Consider the following 20856-nt stretch of genomic DNA (forward strand, 5'->3'; position numbering starts at 1 on the left):
ACTGGCAAACATATAAAGAAATGAATATTGGCCTGGCATGGTGGCTCATGCCTGTAATCCCAGCACTTTGGGAGGCTGAGAAGGATTACTTTAGCTCAGAATTTGAGACCAGCTTGGGGAACATTAAAAAAAAAAAGAAACTAGTCAGGTTAGGTGGTACTTGACTGTAGTTCCAGCTAGTCCAGAGGCTAAAGTGGGAGACTTGCTGGAGCCGGGGAAGTTGAGGTTGCAGTAAGCCATGATCATGGCACTGTAGTCCAGCCTGGGCGACAGAGTGAGACCCTGTGTCAAAACATCTGTATCCATTCTGTTATTTATTCCATCTGTAATGTTATGGAATCACAGATGGAATAAATAACAGAATGGATACAACTGAGGAATGAATTAGAATTCTAGAAGGAGAAAATCTCCTAGAACAAAGAAAGAGAAAATATAAATGAAAAACTAAGAGATAAGAAGAAAAGATATAGAGGCACTGACATCTGAATAATATAAGTCTTTGTGAAATAAAAATAAAGAGGAAGTGTTTTAAGAAATAATGGAGTAACTCCTTTGTAATAAAAAAAATGATGAACTACCTCAGATTCAAAGATCTCTTACAGTGCTAAGGATGAGAGATAAGGAAACTCAGTCTTAGACACATTATAGTCAAATTTAAGAATATCAAAGCAAAATATAATTTGTAGGGGCCTCAGAAAGATCCTTTACAAAGGAGCAAAACTGAATTGACTTCAGGGTTTTCAACAACATCACTGAATGCAAGAAGACAAGTGTTTTCACAGTATTAAAGGGCAAACTAGAATTTTATAGTCAACCACGTAAGTTTAAATAGGAGGGAATGATAAAAATATTCTTAGGTATATGAGGTCTTGGAACTTTGTACACAAAAGACCTGCATTGAAAACGGTGCCGGATGAGTTAGTGAGATACTCAAACCTGAGAACTGTTACAATAAATATATGAAGTAAAGATTATCTGATTCCTCAGTCTTGTTTATTGTCTTAAAGTCTAAGGCAGAAAAAAAAAAAGGACAAAAAATATATCTACCTCAGAATTTAAAGTCCATATTATATTATGCTGTCTCGCTCTGTCGCCCAGGTTGGAGTGCCGTGATATGATCTTGGCTGACTGCACCCTCCAGGTTCAAGCAATTCTCCTGCCTCAGTCTCCCAAGTGGCTGGGATTACAGGCACACGCCATCATGACCAGCTAATTTTTTGTTTTTTTTTTTTTTAGTAGAAACAGGGTTTCACCATGCTGACCAGGCTGGTCTTGAATTCCTGACCTTGTGATCCGCCCACCTTGGCCTCCCAAAGTGCTGGGAATACAGGCATGAGCCACCATGCCCAGCCTTTTCTTTCTTTCTTTCTTTTTTTTTTGACAGGGTCTTGTCTGTCACCTAGGCTGGAGTGCAGTGACGTGATCATGACTCTCTGTGGCCTCAGCTCCCCAGGCTCAAGTGATCCTCCCATTTCAGCCTCCTGAGTAGCTGGGACTACAGGTGTGCTCCACCATGCGGGGCTAATTTTTATATTTTTTGTAGAGGTGAAGTTTGGCTATGTTGCCCAAGCTGGTCTTGAACTCTTGGACTCAAGTGATCCACCTGCCTTCCCAAAAGTGCTGGGATTACAAGCATGAGTCACCACACCCAGTCTACAATTCTTATTAGCAGGGAGACATACAGATTTTTAAAAAGGTAGTGACATATCAAAAAGAAACATAGAATAAGACAGAATGTTAAATTATAAGATGATGGAAACATCCGTATATATCAGTTACACTAAGTGAACTAAAGTTACCAGTTAAAGGTACAAATTGACAAGTCAGATAAAAAACCCCAAAGTCTAGCTACCTCTTACAGACCGTACCTCTCAATACTGCCACAGTGGGAATATTCAAACCACAGAAGGGAGTAAAAGATTGCTTAAGCCATGTACAAGAACGTTAATATAAGACTGAGCATCCTAAATTTGAAAATCTGAAGTCCTCCAAAATCTGAAACTTCATTTGAACTCTGACATGATGTTCAAAGGAAATGCTCATTGGAGCGTTTTGGATTTTGGGTTTTGGACTTTTGGATTAGAGATACTCAGCCAGTAAGTATAATGCAAATACTTCAAAATCTGAAAAAATCCAGAACTGGAAACACTTCTGGTCCCAAACATTTCCAATAGGGATACTCAGCCCGTAGCACTGTTCGTAACAGTAAAAGCCTAAAAACAACTCAGATGTATATCACATGAAAGGATATTGTACAAAAGTCAAAATAAATAGAAAATGAACGAAAGTGTGCTACAAGGATGAACCTTGAAAACATGCTAAGTGAAATAAGCCAGACATAAAAAGGACAAATATTGTATAATTTTACCTATATGAGTTACCTAGAATAGGCAAATTCATGGAGACAAAGTAGAATGGTGGTTACCAGGTGCTAGAGAGGGAGCTAATGGGGGAACTGTTTAATGAGTACAGGGTTTCAGTTTGGGATATGAGGGAGTTCTGGAGATGGATAGTGGTGATGGTTGTGTAACATTAGGAATATTAGTGACACATTAGAAACTTAGTGTCACTGAATTGAACACTTATAAATGGATAGAATGAGTTGGGTACAGTGGCTCATGCCTGTATTCCCAGGGCTTTGGGAGGCCGAGGCGGGAGATTGTTTGAGGCCAGTAGTTTGAGAGCAGCCTGAGTGATATAGTGAGACCCTGTCTAGACACACAAAACAAAACAAAAAAAAAGTAACTGAAGTGAGCTGGTGCCCACCTATAGTCCTAGCCACTTGGGAGGCTGAGGCAGGAGTTGAGGAGTTGAGCCTAGGAGTTCGAGGTTACAGTGAGCCTGGGCAACAGAGTGAGACCCTATCATTTAAAAAAAAAGAAAAAAAAAGGTTAAAATGGTAAATTTTAGTATGTATAGTTTACCACGATAACAAAAATCTATAAAAAATGAATTTTGATATGACAGTAGGAATTAATCTATGTTAGTAGAACAAAATTTCCCAAATTACATGCAATATCCCCCCTTTTTTTTTTTTTTTTTTTAAATAGAGTAAACTAAAAATACTTTTTAGGAATCCATTTTGATGCAGTAAAATGTATAAAAAGGAAAGCAAGGGAAATGAAAACAATAGGATTCAGGATGATTATTGCAGGAAGGCAGAAAAATGGGATGGGGGATATTATGGTTAAATATAGGTTATCGTCAGAGTCGTAGTTTGTGGATGATTATTGCGTTATTCAAAATAATCCAGGCCAGGGTTGGTGGCTCATGCCTGTAATCCCAACACTTTCGTTGAGAAAATCACTTGAGACTAGCCTGGGCAACATAGCAAAACTCTGTCTCTACAAAAAAATTAAAAAAAAATTAGCCAGGTATGGTGGCGTATACCTGTAGTCCCAGATTATCAGGAGACTGAGGTGGGAGGATTGCTTGAGCCCAGGAGGTTGAGGTGGCAGTAAGCTATGTTTGTGCCACTACACTCCAGCCTGGGTGACAGAACAATACCCTATCTCAAAAAAATTATGAAAATAAAAAGGTAAAAATAAGTAAAATGGGTCATGTGTGGATGAATAATCAGAGTATGTCTTCAATAAAATAATTATGATTAATTCTGTATACTTGAGATCTAATGCAGAAAAATGCTGCTAAATGGGGATGTTAGTGCTTGTCTGAGTTTGAAATCTTGACTCCAACAACTTACTCATTGGGTGATCTTGGACAAATAACTTCTGTTTCTCTTTCCTGATCTGTAAAATAAGGATAATATCTATGTAATAGGGCTATTTTGGTATTAAATGGGTTTATGTGTGTGCCTGGTACATGGTAGGCTTGATGAGTCTTTACCATTTGTTTCAATTATCTAATGCTGTGGAATAAACCACCCCAAAACTTAGTGAGTCGAAACAGTCATTTTATTTATTTTTCATTCAGTGGGGTGATTGGTTGAGTTGGATAGTTCTGGTGGTCCTGTGGTTTGTCATGCAGCTGTAAGTCAGGTGACAGCTGAGGCTGGAACGTGTGTGGTGCTTTGTTGTGTTTTCTTTTTTTTTTTTAAGGATGCCTCGAGACCGTTGAGTAAGTGCTTTGTTGTAGTCAGGTGGCAGCTGGGGCTGGAAGATGTGTGTGGAGGTATGGCTAAAAGTCTGGGCTCAGCTGGGCAACTGCATCTCCCTCTCCTTTTAGCCTTTTTGTGTAGTCTCTAGTACAGTAGCCAGATTTCAAGCACCTCGGAGAAAGTACAAAGCATAAGCCTGCCAGGCCTGGAATTGTCACATTATCACCTACTGCATTCTGTTTATTAAGTCATAGGGCCAGTTAGGGAATGTGGTTCATTGGGAGCCATTTTTGGAAATTGTCTGCACATTATAATTAATGTTTATCTACCATGTTGCTCTACCATGTATGTAATTGTCAGATTTAGACACTGGGAATGTATGAATTAACAGTTACAAATTCCTGTCCACTTGTAGCTTATGTTTTACATAATAAATAATAAAAATATATGGTGTTTTGGTTGGTAAAAAGGTTGGTAGGGAAAAATAAAGCAGGGAAGGAGATAGGGAATACAAGCGGTTGGGAGTTGTAGTTTAAAAAATGGGTGTTCATATGAGGCCTTGTTGACAAACTGTCACTTGAGCAGAGACAAAAAGAGGGATAAGAACTAGAGGGCAGGCTGGGAGTGGTGGCCCATGCCTGTAATCCCAGGGTTTACAGCGCTTTGGGAGGCTGAAGCAGGAGGATCACTTGAGCCCAGGAATTTGAGACCAGCCTGGGCAACATAGCAAGACCCCGTCTCTACAAAAAATAAATTAGCTGGGCATGGTGGCATGCACCTGTAGTCCCAACTACTTGGGAGGCTGAAGTGGGAGTATTGCTTGAGCCCAGGAGGTTGAAAGGCTGCAGTGAGCTGTGATTGTGCCACTGCATTCCTGCCTGGGTGACACAGTGAGACCCTATCTCACACACACAAAAAGTGAATGAGGAAGTAGGTGATGAGATCAACAGCCACCCATTAAAACCCAGCTTTTAATTTTTTTTTTTTTTTTTTTTGAAACAGAATCTTGCTCTGTCACCAGGCTGGTAGTACAGTGGTGCGATCTCGGCTTACTGCAACCTCTGCCTCCCAAGTTCAGGCGATTCTCCTGTCTCAACCTCCTGAGTAGCTGGGACTACAAGCATGTGCCACCACACTTGGCTAATTTTTGTATTTTTAGTAGAGACAGGGTTTCACCATTTTGACCAGAATGGTCTTGATCTCTTGACCTCATGATCCGCCTGCCTCAGCTGGGGAGTACAATCTCAAAGTGCTGGGATTACAGGTGTGAGCCACCATGCCTGGCCCACTTCTAAATTTTAAGTTGTGCTTGTTTCCTATTTGACTTCTTATTTTATAGCAGAGTAAGGTAATGGGAGAGGGAGGAATTTATACTTTGTTACAGCTATAAACCTTTTCAGAAGCATGAGGGATCTTGTTATCTTCAGCCAGTGTATTTATTGATTGTCTTTTTTTTTTGAGATGGAGTTTCACTCTTGTCACCCAGGCTGAAGTGCAATGGCGTGATCTCAGCTCATTGCAACCTCCACCTCCCAGGTTCAAGCGATTATCCTGCCTCAACAACCTCCCGAGTAGCTGGGATTACAGGCATGTACCACCACGCCCAGCTAATTTTTGTAGCTTTAGTAGAGATGGGCTACATGTCCATGTTGGCCAGGCTGGTCTTGAACTCCTGACTTCAGGTGATCCACCTTCCTCAGCCTCCCAAAGTGCTGGGATTACAGGCATGAGCCAGCGTGCCTGGCTGATAGTCTTAAAAAAATTTTTTTTGGCTGGGCGTGGCCAAAAATTTTTTTTTTTTTTTTTTTTGAGATATGGTCTCGCCCTGTCACCCAGGCTGGAGTGCAGTGACGCAGTCTTGGCTCACTGCAATCTCCACCTTGCGGGTTCAAATGATTCTCATGCCTCAGCCTCCTTAGTAGTTGGGACTGCAGGCAAGTGCCACGCCCAACTAGTTGTTGTATTTTTAGTAGAGACAGGGTTTCGCCCTGTTGCCCAGTCTGGCCTCTGTTATAAATAAATTTTTGATGCTGCAAATGAAATACCACTCAAACATAAATTTAATTTTCTCAGCAAGGCAATTTGACCTCTATAGAAGGGTGCATCTCACGGGTGAAGCAGTGGTGAGAGCACACCTGAACAAGGGAGGGGAAGGGGTTCTTATCCCTGACGCAGGTAGCCCCTACTGCTATGTCGTTCCCCTATTGGCTAGGGTTGGACCGCATACTCTAAGCTAATACTGATGGCCTATTTTAAAGAGAGCAGGGGTACGAGCTGGAGTGGCTGGGTCAGTAGTTTGGCGGGAAGGACGATTACAGAACAGGTGACTCAGGATGACTCAGGTCAAGGGTGGTGACCAGGAGTGACTCAGGACGGAGCAGGTGATAGAAGCTGGGAGGGGGTTGTTTACTGAAACTAGGGGCAAGGAGACAAAGAGAACGAGGAAGTTAAACTTTTAAAGTTTTTTTTTTGAGACGGAGTCTCGCTCTGTCACCCAGGCTGGAGTGCTGTGGCTGGATCTCAGCTCACTGCAAGCTCCGCCTCCCAGGTTCACACCATTCTCCTGCCTCAGCCTTCTGGGTAGCTGGGACTACAGGCGCCACTACCTCGCCCGGCTAGTTTTTTGTAGTTTTTAGTAGAGACGGGGTTTCACTGTGTTAGCCAGGATGGTCTTGATCTCCTGACCTCGTGATCCGCCCGTCTTGGCCTCCCAAAGTGCTGGGATTACAGGCTTGAGCCACCGTGCCCGGCCAACTTTTAAAGTTTTAAATGAAGAACAAAGAACAGGGGAGCTGAACATAGTGATACATTGGTTTTTTGGAGAGGATCTCAGAACTCATTGTACTTAACAATTTATAGGCTAAAACCTTTGAAAAGGAATTTATTATATGCCACATCTCGAACTCCTGACCTCAGGTGATCTGCCCGTCTTAGCCTCCCAAAGTGTTAGGAAAACAGGCGTGAGCCACTGCACCTGGCCTATTGATTGTCTTTCTAGGCTCCATTTACCCCTTGCCTGATGTGGCTTGTTAATCATCAATTTTAATAATTGTTGCCTTATGGCCGGACGCGGTGGCTCAAGCCTGTAATCCCAGCACTTTGGGAGGCTGAGACGGACGGATCACGAGGTCAGGAGATCGAGACCATCCTGGCTAACATGGTGAAACCCTGTCTCTACTAAAAAATACAAAAAACTAGCCAGGCGACGTGGCGGGCGTCTGTACTCCCAGCTACTCGGGAGGCTGAGGCAGGAGAATGGCGTAAACCTGGGAGGCGGAGCTTGCAGTGAGCTGAGATCCGGCCACTGCACTCCAGCCTGGGCGGCAGAGCGAGACTCCGTCTCAAAATAAAAATAAAAATAAAAATAATTGTTGCCTTTTGTTAGAAAAAGGTGTAAATGAAGGTTAACTCAAACAAGTTTATTTAAAAATCTATTTTCCAGCTGGGCATGGTGGCTCATACCTGTTCCTAGCACTTTGGGAGGCCGAGGTGGGCGGATCACGAGGTCAGGAGTTCGAGACCAGCCTGACCCAACAGGGTGAAACCCTGTCTCTACTAAAAATACAGTAATGAGGCCGGGCGCGGTGGCTCACGCATGTAATCCCAGCACCCTGGGAGGCCGAGGCAGGTGGATCACAAGGTCAGGAGATCGAGACCATCCTGGCGAACACGGTGAAACCCCGTCTCCACTAAAAATACAAAAAAATTAGCCAGGCGTGGTAGTGGGCGCCTGTAGTCCCAGCTTCTCGGGAGGCTGAGGCAGGAGAATGGCGTGAACCCAGGAGGTGACGGAGCTTGCAGTGAGCGGAGATCGTGCCACTGCACTCCAGCCTGAGAGACAGAGCGAGACTACGTCTCAAAAAAAAAAAATATATATATAGTAATGAGCTGGGTGTGGTGGCGTGTGCCTGTAATCCCAGCTACTCAGGAGGCTGAGGCAGGAGAACCCCTTGAACCCAGGAAGCGGAGGTTGCGGTGAGCCGAGATTGCACCATTACACTTCAGCCTGGGGAACGGCGAGACTCTGTCTCTAAATAAATAAATAAAATAAAAAATCTATCTTACTTCTCTGTAGCTTTTGTTTTTTTAAGGATAAAAGGTAGGTGAAAGATTTTCATTGAACTTTACTCTGTATTTCAGTTCATGCTACATCTTTTCTTTGATGATATATGTCCATCTTGGTTTAACCTGTTTTGTAGGTTTGTAATTGCTATGTTTTTTTCTGGGGTTGGTACTTTTAAAAGCTGTTTTAACTGGTACTTAAAGTGTTGACTCTTAGTTTTCTGTGCTCCTTTGTCAAGACATGTTCCAACATGTTGTAGAGGTTTTCCTAGAAGTCCTGTTGGAATCTTAAAACCTGTGACTTACCTTGGTAAATCCCCAGTCCTGCATCTGGAGAGTGCTCTACCTGATAACCATTGGGGAGATAAATGATTTGACTTTCAAATAAAACAGTTTACTCATTAACATCAGTTGGAGGTTGGAGCATGCCTGTAACTGTTTCTGTTTCAGGCTTCACCTGAGAGAAGCTTGGACAATTCTTACTCTTAATTAAATCTGAACTAGAAAGTGGTCAGAAGATAGGCAGAACCTCAGCGAGGGTATGCAGCATTTGTGTAGGGTGCTCCATTATATATGTCGTATGTGTCTTTTACTTCTCCTGGTTGCCTTTGTGTGAATGCTAAATAGGGAATTTTCTACATTAGAATAGATTTTATAAATTTTTTTTTTTTCTATTTAGTTTTACCAACAGACTGCAGCTTCTTCCCTGCCAAAATGACATCATTTTCCACCTCTGCCCAGTGTTCAACATCTGACAGTGCTTGCAGGATCTCTCCTGGACAAATCAATCAGGTAAATCATTTTGGGTATTCCTAGTTTTTTGTTTTTTTTAAAGTGTAACTGTCTCATGACTGTAATCCCAGCACTTTGAGAAGTCGAGGCAGAAAGCTCACTTGAAGCCAGGTGTTTGAGACCAGCCTTGGCAACATAGTGAGACCTGTGTCTCTACAAAACATTTCTGAAAGAAAAAATTAGCTAGGTACAGTGGGTTCTAGCTACTTGGGAGGCTGAGGCCTTTAGTTCTAGCTACTTGGGAGGCTGAGGCGGGATGGTCACTTGAGCCCAGGAGTTTGAAGCTGCAGTGAATTATGATCACAACCACTGCACCCAGGCTGGGCAAGAGAGTGAGACCTTGTCTCTTTTTTAAAAAAAGTAGGGGAGGTGGGGGTTGTGCTGGGTGAGGTGGCTCATGCCTATAATCCCAGCACTTTGGCAGGCGGAGGTACGCAGGTCTCTTGAGCCCAGGGGTTTGAGACCAGCCAGGGAAACATGGTGAAACCACCTCTCTACAAAGAAAAACAAAAATTCCCCAGGTATGGTGGCGTGCACCTGTAGTCCCAGCTACTCTGGAGGCTGAAGTGGGAGGATCAGTTGAGCCTGGGAGGTTGAGGCTGTAGTGACCTGTGATCTGTGTTACCTGTTCCATAGTTTCAGAAACCTACTTGAAATGTAAATAGCACATTTATTTTGTGTTTACATCAGGTACGACCAAAACTGCCACTTTTGAAGATTTTGCATGCAGCAGGTGCGCAAGGTGAAATGTTCACTGTTAAAGAGGTAAGCCATCAAATAAAATTATCATTTTTTTTTTTTTTGAGATGGAGTCTCGCTCTGTTACCCAGGCTGGAGTTCAGTGGTGTGATCTCGGCTCACTGCAAGCTCCGCCTCCCGGGTTCACGCCGTTCTCCTTCCTCAGCCTCCTGAGTACTGGGATTACAGGCACCTGCCACCACGCCTGGCTAATTTTTTGTATTTTTAGTCGAGACTGGGTTTCACCATGTTAGCCAGGATAGTCTTGATCTCCTGACCTCGTGATCTACCCGCCTCGGCCTCCCAAAGTGCTGGGATCATAAGCATGAGCCACCTCGCCCAGCCAGATTCTCCATTTTAAGAACATTTGAGAAATAGAAGCCAGTGAATATGTAGTTTTGAAATCAGGCCTAAGAAAGGAAGTTCTTCTCCTGAGGTATCAGAGGGGCAACTTTTACTCTGTTTTAAAGACTGTTAAGTTGAACATCATATTTCCTTTCTTTTGAAGTGTGTTATAAGATAAACATAAGATGAACCATGAATTCATTGATTGTAGAATTAAAATGTAGAGCAAGTAAAGATTAAAAAGACACTGGGCCTGGCACCATGCCTTATGCCTGTAATCCCAGTATTTTGGGAGGCTGAGGTGGATGGATTGCATGAACCCAGGATTTTGAGACCAGCCTGGGCAACATGATGAAACCTCGTCTCAAAAAAAAAAAAAATACAAAAATTGGGCGGGCGTGGTGGTCTGCTTGTTTAGTCCCAGCAGCTACTTGGGAGACTGAGGTGGGAGGATCGCTTGAACCCGGAAGGTAAAGGTTTCAGTGAGGTTCCAGCTTGGTTGATAGAATGAGAGACCCTGTCTCAAAAAAAAAGACACTGTCTGATTTACAGGCTATATTTTGAGGCAGGAATTAAATGAAGTAGTTTTCATTATAAATGTATCAGATATGGTGGCTCACGCCTGTAATCCCAGCACTTTGCAAGGCCAAGGTGGGCGGATCACCTGAGGTCAGGAGTTCGAGACCAGCTGACCAACATGGAGAAACCCCGTCTCTACTAAAAATACAAAACTAGCCGGGCATGGTTGTAATCCCAGCTACTCGGGAGACTGAAGCAGGAGAATTGCTTGAACCTGGGAGGCGGAGGTTGTGGTGTGCCGAGATTGCGCCATTGAATTCCATCCTGGGCAACAGGAGTGAAACGCTGTCTCAAAAAAAAAAAAGTGTCAGACACTCTTCTGAGCACTGTGAGTTATTTTAAACACTTATGCATTTAGATAACTTATTTAGCTTCTGAAGTTTTTTAAAAAACAAATTGTATTCTTTAAGTGGAAAAGACTCAGTATTAAGATGTTAATCTATTGGATCTGCTTTCATTTGGTGGGGTAGATATCTAACCCTTCCTAAAGAGAAGAAACAAAATTATCAAGCTTTTTTTTTTTTTAAACTTAAAACCTTCACACCTATCAACACTGCCAGACTCCAGAACCATTACACCTCTCAAGGCGACAAATCTGGAGGCATATCTGATTTTTTAGAATACCTATATTACTTTTACGATTTTAAATTAAGCTTATCGTTTTGGAGTATATCTCTGAAAATTTTGACACATAAAACCTTTTTTTCCCCAAACTTATTAAAGTCTGGATTTTTTTTTTTTTAGTTTTATGCTTTTATTGAAGCTTACAATTTCACTGAACTTTTTGCCCGAAGTGAAAAAAATGCAAATTAAAAAAAGTTTTGGCAGGGAGAGGTGACCACTGTCCCCTGGAGATCGAAGCCGAGCAGAGCATGGCAGGCAAGTGAGGGGTCCCAGCTGTGGAGGCAGCAGCCTGGCTGCCTGGCCAGAGAGGCCTAGGGAGCAGATTTGTCTGAGCAGGGCCAGCCCCAGGCAGCTAGAAGTTAACACCCAAGGATTTATGGGTGTGGTGGAATCCAAGCCACTGGTCCCATTGGCAGAGCTCTCTCATGCTTGGTCAGATTCCACTTTGGAGAAAATGGGCTCATGTGACAGGATGGCCTGGTGAGGGAACACAGGTGCTAATGGTAACAGGCCGATGAACACTCACCACTGGCATCAGGGTGGAGCTCAGCTGACTGGACACTAACTCCATTACAGGGACCAGAATCTCCTGCTCCTGGTGCCAGGCTGTGCCTCTCAACTGCTCATGGCCATCAGGACATTCAGCTTTCATCCTCTCCTCCATCAGGCCCCTACCTGTGTGGCCTCAGCCCTGGTTCTCACTCTTTGGTGGCTATGATAAAGGACTCTCAATCCTCTTTTGGTACAGTGTTGCATCGAGCAAGGGAGATGTTCTTCTAAGAGGGACAAGGAAAGAAGAGAGAGAGGTCCATGTACTTCTCTCACTCTAGGAAGCCAGGAAAGGTCCCTGGTGTACTCCATTCTCCACAGATGGGTTGAGTCATAGCGTCTGAGAAGCTGTCATGGTGACGACGTCCTTGAAGCTGAGCCAAATGTTGCCTTGTACAGCTGTGTCCTTCTCCCAGAAGGCCTCTGTCAGCACCTGCAGCTGGGTGCACACCTGGATGAAGCGATAAAGCTGCCTGACAGGATTGGCAGAGCGTGGACAGTAGCCGGAGACCAGTAGCTGGGTAAACTGTGGGCTCAGGTTGTAGCACATTTGGGAGAGAGCTTGCTGCAGCTCTGTGTAGCTAATGGAGCCTGAGTGGTCCCTGTCATAACTACTGGAAGAGCTGCTTCCACTGCTGGATGAATTTCCATGGGGCTGAGAAGCCGTAGACATTGATGTGACCTGATTAGGTCTTGTCAAGCATGTTTATCATCATGAGGCAGGTCTCATCATTGAACAAAGATCAGTTGCGGTTAACCAGAGCCTGCTTCACCTCCTTCATGGAGATAAAGCCACTGTGATCAGAGTCCACCAACTGGAACCAGGAGTAGGCCTCATCCATATTGGGAAGGGAGCCACCCTGTCCATAAGGCCTGGGCTGCTGGGCACTGTAGGAATTTGGAGGTGGCTGACCATAGGGGCCCCTGGAGCTGTACCGTCATATGGTCCTCCTGGAGTTCCAGAGGGGAACATCCCAAGATTGAAGTGTCCATAGGGCCCTCTACCAGCTGGTAGTCCTTAAGGCCCTCCAGGGGCAGGACCCCCATAACCATCACCAGGGGGTAGCGCGCTGCCATACTGGTGTCCACTATTGAGGGGTTCATGGTAGTAGCTACCCGGAGGGGTTCCTGGCACTTGTCCTGCATCTCCAGGGCAGCCCTGCCCATACAGATAGCTGGCCATGGTGATTCTAACATTCACACGCAGGCAAGGGGTAAAGTCTGGATTTTTATATCATTATAGTGGTTATGATGAATTATGCCATCCCCTTCATTTAGCATGGCACAGTTTGCCTGAGTTTACACAATGAGCTTTGTGTTATGAACCTTGACTCTATCTATTTCATAAAGGGAATTTCCTGATTTTTATTATTTATTTTTTTTGAGCCAGGGTCTTACTGTATCACCCAGGCTGGAGTGCAGTGGTGGTATCTCAGCTCACTGCAACCTCCGCTTCCCAGGTTCAAGTGATCCTACCGCCTCAGCCTTCCTAGTAGCTGGGACTACAGGCGTGCCTCACTACACCTGGCTAAGTTTTGTATTTTTTGTAGAGACAGGGTTTTGCCATGTTGCCCAGGCTGGTATCAAACTCCTGGGTTCAAGCAATTTGCCCGCCTTGGCCTCCCAAAGTGCTGGGATTACAGGTGTGAACCACTTCATCCAGCCAACTAAATTTTTATTTGATAAACACTTGGATTTTATGTTTTGTTCACTTACAGTGCTGATGACTCTTATTAAACATTGTACTTCATTTGCCAAAAAAATTATTACGTGAACACACATCAAAAGCCTAAAGTCGTTACTTATGTACCCTGAACTGGGAAAATATTTTTATAATCCAGGCAAATTACTTCTAGTAATAGACTTCTTTATTTGGACGTCTGAGACAATTTTTAAGAGGATACTAGGTAAATTCACTGCTTTTTCTCATTGTCAGATCAGTTCATTTCTGTGCTTAAAAGTCTTGGTCTGTTAATTGTCAGAAAGACAGTGAGTAGGTGGACCTAGTAGTTGGGAGTGGCTTTCCTGTTGTGGGACCCCTTACACAAACATTGACAGTCTTGTAAATATGTTATTTCTTTCTCTAGCAAACTAACTTACCTTACCTCCTCTAATGAATTTGTGTTTTTGGCAGCAGCTGGACAGATCACAACATGGTATTTTATTCCATGCAGGTCATGCACTATTTAGGTCAGTACATAATGGTGAAGCAGCTTTATGATCAGCAGGAGCAGCATATGGTATATTGTGGTGGAGATCTTTTGGGAGAACTTCTGGGACGTCAGAGCTTCTCCGTGAAAGACCCAAGGTAAACAGAGTGAGGGTTTGCGTATCTTTTTGGGTGCTTTTACCTAGCCACTTAATTTCTATGGGTTATTAATATTTATTGCTTTATTCAACAAATATATAAGGGCCTACATATGTTAGGTAGCCTATGAGGCACTGAGAATACAGTAATGAGCAACACACAGTCTAATTTCTTGGAGTATAGAGTAGTGAGTCAGTAGATGCTCTTGCCCATCTTAGTCAAATAATCACACTAATTCATAGTAAACCTACACTATGGTAAGTGCTACAGAAAAGAGATACATGAAGCAGGGAGTGGGTGGGATTTAGAGTGTTAGAGGTCAAGAAAATGTTCTTTTGAACAAGTGAAATTTGAGCCAGAAGCTGAACGATAATTAGGAAGTTGATCAGAGGGGGTTAGTTGAAAGAGAGTTTGAGGTTGGTTGAACACCATGTGTAAAGGCCTGGGTAGGAGGAAGCTTGATGTTACTAGGTTAGAATTTTGTGAAATAATTGTTGGAGAGAGAGGAGGGAGTGAGCAGATGAGAGAGATGTAGAATTGCCGGGCAGTTAGGGGTTGATGATGAGCCCAGTCAGAATCACAGTAGGGCTAACCTGACCTGTTTACTTTTCTCCAGCTGCATGGGATGTAAGTTATTAGCTTATACAGTCAAAAGCGAATTAGTAATTTAGAAGCTCTCTTTCTCTGTATTTTTGATGACTGCTGCTTCTGAGCTCATTCTGTCTTACACTAAGACTTCCCTTAGCTGGATGCGGTGGCTCACACCTGTAATTCCAGCACTTTGGGAGGCCAAGGTGGGTGGATCGCCTGAGGTCAGGAGTTTGAGACCAGCCTGGCCAACATAGTGAAGCCCCGTCTCTTACTAAAAATACAAAAAATTAGCTGGGCTTGGTGGTGGGCTCCTGTAATCCTAGCTAATAGGGAGGCTGAGGCAGGAGAATCACTTGAATCTGGGAGGCAGAGATTGCAGTGAGCCGAGATCGTGCCATTGCACTCCAGCCTGGGCAATAGGAGCAAAACTCCATCTCCAAAACAAACAAACAAACAAACAAACAAAAAAAACTCCCCTCCACCCCCACTCTGCAATTAAAATGTGAAACTTAACTCCTGGAAGGAAGGAATAGTTTCCAAAAGAGATTTCCCCACTTGGATTACTGTTAGCTAATGAAATAAAATGTAAATTAATCAGTTTTTTAACGGGGGCAGAGTAACATGGAGGCCTGGGCATTAACATTTTAATATTTAAGTAATTAAAAACTGTTCTGGGAAAAAGATTCTGCCTCTATGCCTTACAGAGAGAGTTGAGAGAGAACATCAGAAATACGTTTAATATTTAACAGCAAACCACTGATATCTTCATAATGACATTTGGGGTTGTTAATTTTTTATCTTCTCTCTTTAACAGCCCTCTCTATGATATGCTAAGAAAGAATCTTGTCACTTTAGCCACTGCTGCTACAGGTATGTCACATCATATTTCTTCAGTCTGTATCACAGCTTTGATACAGGGGGCAAATGATGGGAAAGCAAAGAAGATGAAGGTGGAAATAGAATGCTATCTTTGGCATGACTGGGAGAAATACATACTACCTGTCACACAGAATGTTATGTTATTAACTTTTCATTGAAAAATCAGAGTAGAAGGATTCCCACTTTCTAGACGTACTGTTAACGTTTTGTCATATTGCTTCATCTAGACACACTTTTAAAAATCTCTAGCAGATAAGGACTTTTTTTTTCAAACATTGAATATCATTATTACACAAAACACATTTAACATGTAATTGCATAATCCTATTTCGTAGCTAGTTTATGTATCATTTCCCCCAGTTATCTCAAAAATACCTTGTATTTTTGTCTTACTTGAATTAAGATCCAAAGTCCACACATTGCCTTTAGTTGATATGTCTCATAAGTGTCTTTAATCTATAAAACTTAACTTTCCCTTTGTTTTCATGTCGTTTACTTGTTGAAGAAATGGGTCATTTGTTCTGTAGAATTTCCCACGTTCTAGAGTTGGCAGATTGTATCCTTGTGATTTTGTTTAATGTGTTTCTTTACCCCCCTCTATTTTTGGTAAATTGGTAATGCTTGAATAAATTCAAGTTTAAATTTTTTGCCAAGAAAGCTTTATAGGTGGTGCTTTCTACTTCTGTTTAATCACATCAGAGTTATGTAAGGTCTGCCTGTCTCTCTTTTAGTCAGTCATGTTAACAGTCTGTGGGCTCAGGTGTTAATCAGTCTGATCCATCTGTTATACAGGTCACTCAAGAACCTTTCACCTAATGGCTTTAGCCATCTCTTATCTGAATGCCAATTTGTCTAACCCTTTGCTTGATTCTAGACCTTCTAAATACTGCTCTTTGAGTTTAATCTGTTAGGTATGTATAGGAAACTGGCTGTACTGGAGTCTGGAGTCTCCAAAATGGTGGTCTGTAAGAGATAGGTAAATAAACTGGACAGACTGTAGCCATTTCCAAATAATGAAACTTTTTTCCTTTCCGCTACTACATAAAGCCCTTTTGTGAGCTTCATATTAGATTTTGGGTAACATTGCCCTTTGAAGAAAGCCCAAGTTAGTAATCTTTTTAGATTGACCATCTTTTTTTCTTCTGAAACGGGTCTCTGGTTGCCCAGGCTGGAGTGCAGTGGCACTATCTCAGCTCACTACAGCCTGGACCTCTCGGGCTCACGTGGTTCTCCCACCTCAGCCTCCCAAGTAGCTGAGATTATAGGCATGTGCCACCACACCTGGCTAATTTTTTGTAGTTTTAGTAGAGACAGGGTTTTGCTGTGTTGCTCAGGCTGATCCTGGACTCAAGCAATCCACCCACTTTGGCCTCCCACAATCCTGGGATTATAGGTGTGAACCACTGCACTTGTCCAAGATTGACTGTCTTTTGATAGTTTACTGAAATAAGTAGGTTGAGAAGAATCCATGCCTTTTTATCTTTTTCTTTCTTTCTTTTCTTTCTTCTTCTTTTTTTAAAATGTAGAGAGACTTGCTGTGTCACTCAGGCTGGAATGCAGTGGTGCAATCATAGTTCACTGCAGCCTCTACCTCCTGGGCTTAAGTCATCTTCCTGTCTCAGCCTCCCAAATAGCTAGGACTATAGGTGCATGGCACTGCACTGCACCTGGCTAATTTTTTTTTTTTTTGGTAGAAATGGGGTCTTGCTATGTTGCCCAGACTGGTCTTAAACTCCTGGCCTCAAGTGATTCTTCCACTTCAGCCTCCCAAGGTGTTGGGATTACAGGCATGAGCTACCACACCCAGACCTAAGTCAATTCCTAATAAAGATTTATTCTTTAAAGGCAGAGAAAGAGACGTTGCTGTCATACTGAAACATGATTTTGAAGTTACTGAATTTTGAAGCCTGTTAGTCTCATTGAGTCCTTTGCCCACTTCATATAGCTGTAAATTTGAGATCCTGCAAATGATCCTGCAAATGATATGGCAGCTTTATTGAAATTCAGTCACTTGTGAAATAGCATGACTTTCCTGGGATAGTCACTAAAGGTTTGAGATACATGGAGGATTTTATAATTGCTGATCTACTTTTTCAGTAAAATTTGTTTTCGGATTCATCTGTTCTCTGAATATAATTCTCCCTTTTTTCCTCTCATTTCCTTTCTTGTACTTTCTCGGCAGAGTTTAACACGCCATATAAAGAATATTTTGCTGTTGGTTTTGTTTTGTTTGAGACAGGATCTCTCTGTTGCTCAGGCTAGAGTGCAGTGGCAAGATCTCGGCTCACTGCAACCTCTGCCTCTGTGGCGCAAGCAATCCTCCCACCTCAACCTCCCCAGTAGCTGGGACTACAGGAGTATGCCACCACATGTGGCTAGTTTTTTGTATATTTTTTTGTAGGTACAGATTTTCCCCTTGTTGCCTAGGCTGGTCTTGAATTCCAGGACTCAAGTGATTCCCCCTTCTTCAGCCTCCCAAAGTGTTGGGATGATAGGCGTGGGCCATCATGTCTGGCCCATTTTTATTCTTTAACTTGTCGTTTTGAAAATATTTCAGACTTAATAAAGTTGCAAAAGTATTGCATAGAGTTTCCCTATACCCTTTATCCAGAGTCCCCAAATGGTAACATCTTACATGATAATAGTATGATGATCAAAACCAGAAAATTGCCCTAAGTAATTCTGATTGGTTATCTGTTCTGACTTGCAATTGCTATGGTGCTTGTGGATGGCCATCTCTGTTGATTTTTATGATTTCGGTTGCTTGTGTTTTATTTGAAAGGACAAATGAGAGAAATGCTTTTCATGTAATCTATTTTATACCTTTGCAGATGGGTTAGACTTTTCTTTTCTTTTTTTCTTTTTTTTTTGAGACGGAGTCTTGCTTGGTCGCCCAGGCTGGAGTGCAGTGGCTGGATCTCGGCTCACTGCAGTCTCTGCCTCCCAGGTTCACACCATTCACCTACCTCAGCCTCCTGAGTGGCTGGCATTACAGGCGTCTGCTACCAGGCCTGGCTAATTTTTTGTATTTTTAGTAGAGACTGGGTTTCACCCTGTTAGCCAGGATGGTCTCCATCTCCTGACCTCGGACCTCGTGATCTGCCGGCCTCAGCCTCCCAAAGTACTGGAATTACAGGCGTGAACCACTGCACCTAGCCTGAAATGGTAGTTCTTTCTAAATCATTTCTCCAAATTTTCCCATGTATACAAATGAAATAAATATGATGAACTTTGTGTGTGTTTATTAATTTTTGAGACTGAGTCTTGCTTTGTGGACCAGGCTGGAGTGCAGTGGTGTGATCTCAGCTCACTGCAACCTCTGCTTCCTGGTTTCAAGTGATTCTCCTGCCTCAGCCTCCTGAGTAGCTGGGATTACAGGTGCACACCACCACGCCCGGCTAATTTTTGTGATTTTAATAGAGATGAGGTTTCACCAGGCTGGTGGGTTACCCAGAGTGGTCTCAAACTCCTGCGCTCAAACGATCCACACACCTCGACCTCCCAAAGTTCTGGGATTACAGGTGTGAGCCACCACACCCGGCTGGTTTTAAAACTTCTTTTTTATATTGTGGTTTCCCCAGATAATTTATTTTTGCTTATAACTGTTTTAACCTAAGTAAGGTAGTAAGGCTTTATAAATATAAATGACAGTAATAGGATTGCTTTATTAAAGAATTGCTCCTGGCCGCATGCAGTGGCTCACGCCTGTAATCTCAGCACTTTGGGAGGCTGAGATGGGTGGATCACAAAGTCAGGAGTTTGAGACCAGCCTGGCCAAGATGGTAAAACCATGTCTCTGCTAAAAATATAAAAATTGGCCGGGCGCGGTGGCTCAAGCCTGTAATCCCAGCACTTTGGGAGGCCGAGACGGGCAGATCACGAGGTCAGGAGATTGAGACCATCCTGGCTAACACAGTGAAACCCCGTCTCTACTAAAAACTACAAAAAAACACTAGCCGGGCGAGGTGGCGGCGCCTGTGGTCCCAGCTACCCGGGAGGCTGAGGCAGGAGAATGGCGTGAACCCGGGAGGCGGAGCTTGCAGTGAGCTGAGATCCGGCCACAGCACTCCAGCCTGGGCGACAGAGCGAGACTCCGTCTCAAAAAAAAAAAAAAAAAAAAAAAAATATATATATATATATATATATATATATATATAAATTAGCACCTATAATCATAGCTACTTGGGAGGCACAGGCAGGAGAATCGCTTGAACTAGGGAGGTGGAGGTTGTAGTAAGCTGAGATTGTGCCACTGCTCTTCAGCCAGGGTGACAGAGCAAGACTCTGTCTCAAACAAACAAAAAAATTGCTCCATCTGCATTATATGTTAATTGAACTTTGCTTTGAAGATCACTGTGGTCAGAAAATGCCATCTCTCGAACTTTTCATTGTCTCCATTTGTCTACAAAAATGTTTCTGGAAATAATGTTTTTTATAATTAGAATTTTGAAAATGTTTGTTTTTTCAGTAGAACTGCATTGACAGATAAGTTGTAGGATCTGTATCCTTCCTCTAGAAGCCTTTATTGGATGGTGATGATATTTTCCATATTTTATCTCTGAATCTGGTAGTGGTTGGTGAACCTGACCCACAGTAGACTTATTTTGGGTGTATCTCATTTACATAGCCTCAAATAATGAATAGTCCAGATTATTAAATTGTTTGCAGCTTGATCTTTTCCTGTAGCCAAGTTTTTGTCTTTTGTTCTACTTGAAAAATTTCTTCGTAAGTCCTTGGAATACATCTCTTTTAGATTAATGTAATATCTAAGAATTTCTCTCTACTGGGTTGTTTTCCTTGCTTCTTTTTATTGGCCTTGAGAAAAACTTTATTTGCTGCTGCTGCTTAGGAAATGTTTAGAGTAACTGGGAAAAATAAGATGATGCAAAAATTAATTTATATACACGTGATGGTGATGGGAATTTCAACCATAAAATTATCCTTGACACTTAGAATGTCACTTTAGATGAAGATGCTATTGTTTTATGAAGCAGATGGGGGAAAATCCAGATTTTAAGATCTCATAACCCTGTATGACTTAACACTTGAAAATCAAAATTAAATTTAAATAGCCACACACTTTTTTTGCTGTTGTTTGTGAGTTAGGCGAATTCGGTAATATAGGAAGAGATGACAAAAATAGTCTCCATTGTGTCCTGCTTGGAGCCAATTTTCATATAAAAATTTAAAAGCTTGATATGGAAGAACATTTTTACCTATTTTTCACCTTTTTTTTCCCAATTATATTTTGGTAATATATTTTGGATATGGCCTGTCTTGGTCTTTGTCATTTTTATCAATTTTGATTTTTCCCTTGCAAATGAGAGCTTTG

The 20856-nt window shown here is 42.5% G+C and overlaps 1 protein-coding gene and 1 pseudogene across 6 annotated transcripts in view; one reads left to right on the top strand and one right to left on the bottom strand.

Annotated features, from left to right (window-relative positions):
• Window positions 1-20856, top strand: part of MDM4 (MDM4 regulator of p53) — a 39811-nt gene that overhangs the window by 3195 nt on the left and 15760 nt on the right. For all 5 annotated transcript variants that reach the window (XR_002725309.3, XR_003309883.2, XR_002725308.3 and 2 more), the window contains exons 2-5: window positions 8799-8911; window positions 9602-9676; window positions 13921-14054; window positions 15460-15515. Coding sequence is in view for 2 of the 5 variants with exons in the window: in XM_023186864.3 (XP_023042632.1) it covers window positions 8834-8911; window positions 9602-9676; window positions 13921-14054; window positions 15460-15515 (343 nt within the window). In the remaining 3 variants the exon portion in view is untranslated. The remainder of the gene's footprint in view (window positions 1-8798; window positions 8912-9601; window positions 9677-13920; window positions 14055-15459; window positions 15516-20856) is intronic.
• LOC111522709 lies at window positions 11311-12929 on the bottom strand (annotated as a pseudogene). Its single transcript, XR_004228996.1, has one exon. The product of XR_004228996.1 is annotated as a peflin pseudogene (transcript).

The sequence above is a fragment of the Piliocolobus tephrosceles genome, chromosome 1 (genome assembly GCF_002776525.5).
Source record: "Piliocolobus tephrosceles isolate RC106 chromosome 1, ASM277652v3, whole genome shotgun sequence".
Lineage (NCBI taxonomy): Eukaryota > Metazoa > Chordata > Mammalia > Primates > Cercopithecidae > Piliocolobus > Piliocolobus tephrosceles.